The 8,545-nt window shown below is 43.5% G+C and overlaps 1 protein-coding gene across 1 annotated transcript; it reads left to right on the top strand.

Annotated features, from left to right (window-relative positions):
• The first annotated feature begins 4,435 nt into the window (after positions 1 to 4,435).
• si:ch211-198c19.1 (uncharacterized) lies at positions 4,436 to 5,739 on the top strand. Its single transcript, XM_020497429.2, has 2 exons — positions 4,436 to 4,594; positions 4,852 to 5,739. The coding sequence occupies exon 2, from the start codon at positions 4,875 to 4,877 to the stop codon at positions 5,400 to 5,402; it is 528 nt and encodes a 175-aa protein (XP_020353018.1). The 5' UTR covers positions 4,436 to 4,594; positions 4,852 to 4,874; the 3' UTR covers positions 5,403 to 5,739.
• Positions 5,740 to 8,545: the final 2,806 nt, after the last annotated feature.

An 8,545-nucleotide genomic window follows, 5' to 3' on the forward strand; every position in this document is an offset into this window, starting at 1 on the left:
AAACACGGTGTAAATCAGGTGCGCAGGGCAATTTCCCAAAGTACCTTCCCAACCCGCTGACACTGCAGTGAAGGGATGAGGTGCAGAGAGAGCCCCGGGGTGCAGTGAAGGGATGAGGTGCAGAGAGAGCCCCTGGGTGCAGTGAAGGGATGAGGTGCAGAGAGAGCCCCGGGGTGCAGTGAAGGGATGAGGTGCAGAGAGAGCCCCTGGGTGCAGTGAAGGGATGAGGTGCAGAGAGAGCCCCGGGGGCGAAGGGACGAGGTGCAGAGAGAGCCCCGGGGTGCAGTGAAGGGATGAGGTGCAGAGAGAGCCCCTGGGTGCAGTGAAGGGATGAGGTGCAGAGAGAGCCCCTGGGTGCAGTGAAGGGATGAGGAACAGAGAGAGCCCCGGGGTGAAGGGACAAGGTGCAGAGAGAGCCCCGGGGTGCAGTGAAGGGATGAGGTACAGAGAGAGCCCCGGGGTGAAGGGACGAGGTGCAGAGAGAGCCCCGGGGTGCAGTGAAGGGATGAGGTGCAGTGAAGGGATGAGGTGCAGAGAAAGCCCCTGGGTGCAGTGAAGGGAAGAGGAACAGAGAGAGCCCCGGGGTGCAGTGAAGGGATGAGGAACAGAGAGAGCCCCGGGGTGAAGGGACGAGGTGCAGAGAGAGCCCCGGGGTGAAGGGATGAGGTGCAGAGAGAGCCCCGGGGTGCAGTGAAGTGATGAGGTACAGAGAGAGCCCTGGGGTGAAGGGATGAGATGCAGAGAGAACCCCAGGGTGCAGTGAAGGGATGAGGAACAGAGAAAGCCCTGGGGTGCAGTGAAGGGATGAGGTGCAGAGAGAGCCCCGGGGTACTTGGCAGACTCAATAGAAGTGTCAAACTCTCTTATAGGGGAGTTTCTACCACCAATCTGACGTGATGCAGACTCTCAACAGAGGAACTTTAAAGCACAGATGCACTTTTGTGCCTCGTCTCTCTGTCTCTGTCTCTCTCTCTCAAATATTTGGTGATTTGGACAATCAATTGATGTTCACTAAATAGGTTTTGGAATCACCTACATTTATTCACCTTATGCTTTCTGGTCACATAGTCAGGTAACCTGAGTGAAACATGGGCCTCAGGGGGAATTGGTTGTGTAGAAGCAACACGAGTTGTGTTGGAGCAACATCCAATCACAAAACCAATGTTTCACACAAAAAATGCCTCGAAAAAAAATTATTCCTCCTCTCTAGACTCTCTTCTCTGAAATGGAGGTTTGATAACATATACACACTCACTCTCATACTCACATAAACACACGCACACTCTCATACTCACATAAACACACGCACACACAGACACACACACACACACACACGCACACTCACTCTCATACTCACATAAACACACACACACACACACACACACACACACACACACACACACACACACACACACTCACATAAACACACACACACACACACACACACACTCTCATACTCACATAAACACACACACACACAGACGCACACACAGACACACACACACACACACACTCTCATACTCACATAAACACACACACACACAGACACATTTTTCAGCGTCTCTCGTTCCATTTCCTTGAATTATAATATTTAATCCAAAATGGAATAGAAATTGGTCAATGAAGCAATTATATAATTTATCATGAACGTAGGTAGAGAGAATAAATTATAATGAAAACATTAAAAACAATCACAACCTTTACCAATCATTTGACAGGGTGAGGTTGATCACATTCATAATGCATACATGTATTTACATTTAAAAAACAAGGCTTTCCATTCTGTTATATTTTATAGGAAGTTTTCGATTCAGACACATCAACATTACTCAATAGATGTATTTTAATGCTCCAGTTCAAGGGCATTAGAGAATCATGTACAGTACATGATGTTTCAATCAATATACGTTGCATTGATTGCACCAGGGCTGAATAAGTGGAATATTTCAGTCTCCACTGATTTGTATTCACTCACTCTACCCATCCATTTATGTATAATCTGCTGTGTCCTCAACTTTGGATGTATGGTAGGAATAATATATTTCTTATAGGCTATATGGGAAATAGTATAGGGAAGAAAATACAGTAGAGAGAGACAGAGAGAGAGAGACAGACAGAGAGAGAGACAGAGAGAGAGACAGATAGAGAGAGAGACAGACAGAGAGAGAGACAGACAGACAGAGAGAGAGACAGACAGACAGAGAGAGAGACAGACAGACAGAGAGAGAGAGAGACAGACAGACAGACAGACAGACAGACAGACAGACAGACAGACAGACAGACAGACAGACAGACAGACAGACAGACAGACAGACAGACAGACAGACAGACAGACAGACAGACAGAGAGACAGAGAGACAGAGAGACAGAGACAGAGAGACAGACAGACAGAGAGACAGACAGACAGAGACAGAGAGAGAGACAGACAGAGACAGAGACAGAGACAGAGAGACAGAGAGATCAACACTCATCCATACACACAGTAAAGACATCAGTCGTTTTTCCCTTTCATGCTTGTGTCAAAGTAGATTAACACAGGTAGAGAGAGCCTACAATAGCAACCTAAGCCCTGACATTCATTCACACAGCTGCACCGAACGTGTTACATAACATCGTCGCAAAGTACACCATGTAACTTTGTTATTCTATGCTAACATTTAGAGCTGTTTCACCATGTCAATGCAGCAGAACATCCTCTCCTTATTGCAGCCTGCCTGGCTGTCTCCTTCAGAGAAGCGCAGCTGATCCAGTGTAGTGATGTGTAACCTAGCAGAGTGGAGAGAGCCTGGCCCTGCCTGGAGTCATGTGAACACATTCCATTTGAATCAAAGACAGCTCTAAGCACTGCAGAGCACTGAGCAGCAGCAGACTGTTGCCGTGGAGATTAGCTGTGCGGGCCTCTTCACTAGCGGATCAACGCAGAAGGGTGACATGGTTAAAGATATAAATAAATAAAAATAAACACAATTTGCTGTTAAATCTTTGCAAATGAAAGCCTAATGCCTGCCTCCCTCCCTGTCCTCCCTCCCTCCATCTCTCTCTCTCTCTCTCTCTCTCCCTCTATTTGTCTCTCTCTTCCTCCTTCTCCCTCTCTATCTCTCTCTATTTGTCTCTCTCTTCCTCCTTCTCCCTCTCTATCTCTCTCTATTTATCTCTCTCTTCCTCCTTCTCCCTCTCCCTCTCTCTACCCTCTCTCTGAGAGAAGCACTTGTTTGTACCGCTGGGATCATTTAAAAGTATAATTTATTGATAATGAAGTGGGGAAAGCTTTGATATGGCAGAACAAGGTGGATTAAGCAGACAGAAGAGAGCATGCTGTGCTACATTTTCAGGGGCTCCAAGTGTTTACTATACTGACATCTCTCTCTCCCTTCTTCACACTCTCACTTTGTCCCTGTGGGACATTCATTACAGCTTTGTGTCAAAATGTAATAATAGAGACAAACACAAGATATTTTATTCATAAAGTAAACAAGATAGTGATACAAATGTCTGCAAGGAAACGGTTAGCAAGCAATGGTTAGAGACAGATAGGCTGACTCACCAACCCCAGTCATGTTCTGTCCCCAGGGGAAAGTAGAATGCTACTCTCAGCCAGGTTGTTATGTGTTTTCCAGTCTCACTGTTATCCACACTAACACATTTGTTTATTTATTAATAAATCAAATGCAAATGAGGAGGAATATTATCAAGGCAAACAAGCACAAATACAAACACGGGGCTGTAAAAAAACACGATATTCATGAAGTCTTTTCTAATCCTGTAGAATGGTACTTTGCCAGTAGTGTATAATTCCTCCAGGCCTTTGAAGGTGTTAGACAAAATGGAGTACGGCACCTGGAGAATGGGAGTGATTATACAGTAACAGAATGAAATGTCACTCATGAAAACCTGTAATCCACAGAATGGCTTTTTACTCTTTTCATCTATTTAAATAACTGTTATGGACACAGTCATAGGCCTACAGTACTATACACACTAGGCTACTCTGTATCTACTCTTCTCTCTCTCTCTGCGTTAAGTTCTTTCAAATGGATAATGTTTATCAGTAGAAGTGAAAGAGGAAGTCCTGTAATGTTTGCCACTGCATCCTGTGAGAAACAGTATATGCCGATGTAGACAGCTCTCACAAGAGCTGACCTTGATCTATAAAACACAGCTGTTTTCTCACCTTCCTTTTTTCATTTCTTCTCTCTCATTAGACCTGGGTTCAAATGCTATTTTAAATTATTTCAAGTACTTTAGATATGCTTGATTGAGCTTGCAATGCGCAAGAGAACCTAGAGTAGGCGCAAATCCTGTAAGTGCAAATCCTGTCCATCCAGCAATCGAGGCAGGCTTAAGCAAACTCTCATAATACCTGAAATATTTCATATAGTATTTGAACCCAGGCCTGCTTCTCATGCAGTAAGCAGATGCATGCACTGTATACAGTACATGAGCCCTCCCTCAAACACTCATGACAGAACCCGGTCTTCCTCTGCTACAGTAAGGGTCAGGTGCAACACTGCAACCAACACAACCTTATACCACAGCCTTTGAGCAGAGACCTGCAAGCTAAACCTACAGACTCATCCTATAGCGACATTGCAGGGTAAGGAGATTCTAGTGAACTTACTAGAGCAATAAGGAGATTCTAGTGAACTTACTAGAGCAATAAGGAGATTCTAGTGAACTTACTAGAACAATTGATACATTTTAGTGCTGGATAAAAAACAGATGGAGATTTTCTTGGAAATATCTACAGTTTTGTCGATAATCAAATGTTATCCGTTTTATATATGATAAGCAAATTTTGTCACTATGTTTAGGAAGAATGTATAATATTTTACATGTAATCACTTGTCATAGATAACCCTTAATTGGTGTTCAGCATGGCCAATCACACCAGCGTCCTGAGATGCATCCTGCTGCTGCTATTGGCAGTCACTCTGGCCTCGGCTTTGAGAACATTGGACACGAATGAAGAGCTGGAGAAGACTGGCTTCGGGACCCCGCCCCCTCGCCACGGCCTCAAACTACTCCTCTGGTATGTCCAGACCTGCATCGACAACAACATGGTGTCTCTCTGTGACCCCAGGGAGGGAGCATACGGGTTCCATATGTTCAAGAACTATAAACTGTTACTCCCCAAACTGAAAGACCAGAACCTGTACACCTACTACACCATTGGTAACCTCCATTCCCACGGTGCAGAGAACCTGCCCTATGAAGTGAGGCAATACTACGACAAGGACAACCTCCTCAGCAACCAGGACAGGGTGTTGGTGAAGTACAACCAGAACAACAATCACATCGACAAGATCTACATCTCAGAGCACTACAAGCAACGCAAGACGTACATGATCGGGCCCAATCTTCTCTCCTCTCTCAGACAGCCCAGCTGGCTTGCAATGATATGATAGTATGAATATCAATTCTGTACATTATGCTATTCACTGTTGTTTTTCTTGACACAATCCTGATGGCATTACTAAACCTGTAATATGTCAACCTGACTTCATAGGTGATGTGTTTACTGTAACTTTCTGTTTCCTTTACAGACACGCTATCGAAATGCATTTTTACAGACAGAACATTGCGATTCTGAGTGCACTGAAATCAAATTCATTTATGTCTGCTATAATGCAGGTCAGTTTAGCACATTGACCAATGTCCTTGTTCAATCATTCCTATTGATGTTGATTCAACTGATGACTTACATGACTATAAAATGTGAAAGTAATGCAAAAGAGGGTATATTTTTGTTGTTGTTTCCGATTGTTTCATGCTACTTCTTACACAATTTTAGAAGTGATGATCACAGAGTGACAGTGTTCTCTATGCCAGTGGCGGTCGGTTCCTTTCAAGTTGAGGGAGGACAATGATTTTTTTTATGAGCAAGGCCTTATTTCTATTACAGTCCTCCGGCTACACCATGATGCTACCCTACAGAGTGCTGTTGAGGCTACTGTAGTGTTTTAATCAATTATTTGGTGACGTGAATGTATTTAGTATAGTTTTATCTAAAAAAAAAAGATAACTTTTTTAATATTTCACTGTTTTTATTTTTATGAAATTCACTAAGGATGGCGGTCCTCCCCTTCTTCCTCTGAGGAGCCTCCACTGCTCTATGCTCAACCAAGCCTGACACCACCTTGAAGGGGAAGTTTTGGTGGTGGTGTTGTTTCTACTGGGGCTTTTGCAGTGTAACACCAGGTCCTTTGACATATACCACTTAAGTTTCTGTTCATCGTTTAAAATGAATACTTCTCTATTCACCACTTTCTCCACTCACCCTGAGAGTAATCGTCTTTCCTCAACATAGCTTAGAAAATCGTCTTAGTGTGGCATTAGTTTATCTGTAGTGCAGAGAGAGAGAGGGGGGGAGAGAGACAGAGAGAGAGAGAGAGAGAGACAGAGAGAGAGAGATTAAAATGGATAGAGAGCTAAATATATAAAAATGACTCTATGAACAGCTCATAGAGGATGAGAAATAGCATGTTTATTGAAATGAATAAGGATAGCAGGAGATACAACCATGAGTAATGGTTTTAGTGTGAGACCACATGTCCATATGACTGTTTTAATGTCCCAGTACACAATATGTAGTGTAATAGTCTACTCAGGTCTGTGGATTGCTATCATAATCTCAGTACAGACCTTTGACCATTATCCAAACAGATGAGTTAAAACATTGGCACAACTCTACATTTAACATATTTCTGTATTTTACTAGTAGACAACATTTGAGTTGTTTCCCAGTAAAGAAAAATAAATCCTATCCTAGTTTTATAGCTATTACACAATACAAGAAAGAATGTAATTTGATCTAATTCTTTCTTCTGCAACCCTCTCTCTCTCTCTCCTCCAAAGCTCCCAACACTCCTACAGTAACTCCAGAACTGAGAAAGACCTGAGAAAGCCAAGCTAAGCCATGCCTCTACTTCTACTCATTCATCTTGAGCTCTGCTATGTTGCCTCAGGGAGGACACCAATTTTGCAGGTGTACTTTTCCTTCAGGCCATATTCAGATTTGATTTGATACTCCCACTGAGAATGTTATGGCGCTCCTGAAAAGAGCCATGGGTAAATAAGTCCAGTGTGGCCAGATAATTTATAGGGGCTTCTGTCAATACAAACTGTTGAGGTGTTGATGGGGCTGTGTGTGTGTGTGTGTGTGTGTGTGTGTGTGTGTGTGTGTGTGTGTGTGTGTGTGTGTGTGTGTGTGTGTGTGTATGCCTGTGTGCTCCTATAAATGCATTATGAATTACATTCATTTGTGAGATGTAAGTGTACACACCATGAACACACCCGGCAGAATTAAACACACACACACACACATACACAAGACAGATCAGTGATGTTCTACATATTATACTCTTCTCTCATCATCCTTGTGCCTCTGTCTCCCTTTTTGTTCTCTCTAAATGAGAATTAAATCAAGTCAGATTAAAGGCAGCGCTTGGAGGAGCACATGGCTCTGATGTGTCTGTCCGTGCTTAACAGGAGACAGGTTTTTCTCTTTCTGCACTAGCTGCCTGGGCGGATGGGGGGAGTCCGTCTGACTCCGAGCAGCTCTTTGACAGAATTCTAAAGCGGCAGAATGAACAGATGTCTCCCAATGATTAATGTGCCTCTCTTCTTCTCCTCTGAAGAGCTGCATGCCTGTGCATCTCTTACCCTTCTCTCTTTCTATCTCTCTCTCCTCCTTCTTATTGTCACTCTGTAAAGCTAGTTTGTTCACTTACTTCTCTCTCTTTCTCTGCCCCCCTCTTGCTCTCTGTCTTTCCCAAGTCCATCCTTCATTTAACTTTCTCTTAATCTTGTCTCACAGATATGAGGCCTATCAGAGGTGGGGTTATAGGGCCATGGAGTGATATAAAGTTTTTTTTTAATGGACAAAATAATGGGTTAGCGTCTTGGAGAGTTAGGCGATGTGTGGTAGGATGATATGAGGTGAGAATATAATATGGGCTGAGATGGCTGTGGATAGTCATGTAGGGTGGGACTGCTTTGTTGAATAAAAATACACTGGGATGATGGTATGTCAGTTCCGCATACATTTCCATAGGAAGGTGCAAATGAGGAAGTTTAATGACATAATGGTGAGAGAGCTATCACAAAGCTTCCAGAGAGAACAGCACTGGACTGCTTCACTTCATAGATGTAGTTACATGCATGTAGCGTGTTGGGGATATGGGGGGTAGACAGGCTGTGAAGGACAGAGGATGGTTGAGGGCTCTTGGAATAAGACTGGTTAGTGTGTACTGCCGATTACACACGAAATCCAAGAAACAGAAACAAAAAGAGGTAAGTCAGGCACTTCTCTCCTTGGAAAATAGAGGGCAGAATAGCAGTGCGGGTAGGTTTGATGAGACTCATAGTGTAACCCTGACCCCTATTGTTTCTAGAGCAGACCTCCTAGTCATTGGATTGCCTTCTTTAAGACACTTCCCTTTTTCATCTCTGTTTCTTCACAAACCACATGACAACTGGAGCATTACTCCAACATGTTCCTTTTTTTAAGGGTTTCAGCCCCATTCAAATATTGTTATAATTTATG

Source organism: Oncorhynchus kisutch, linkage group LG13, assembly GCF_002021735.2.
Source record: "Oncorhynchus kisutch isolate 150728-3 linkage group LG13, Okis_V2, whole genome shotgun sequence".
NCBI classification, from domain to species: Eukaryota; Metazoa; Chordata; class Actinopteri; order Salmoniformes; family Salmonidae; genus Oncorhynchus; species Oncorhynchus kisutch.

What these genes read in the sequence shown, in the direction of transcription:
- si:ch211-198c19.1 (XM_020497429.2), top strand. Translation starts at nt 4,875, where the DNA reads ATGGCCAATCACACCAGCGTCCTGAGATGCATCCTGCTGCTGCTATTG.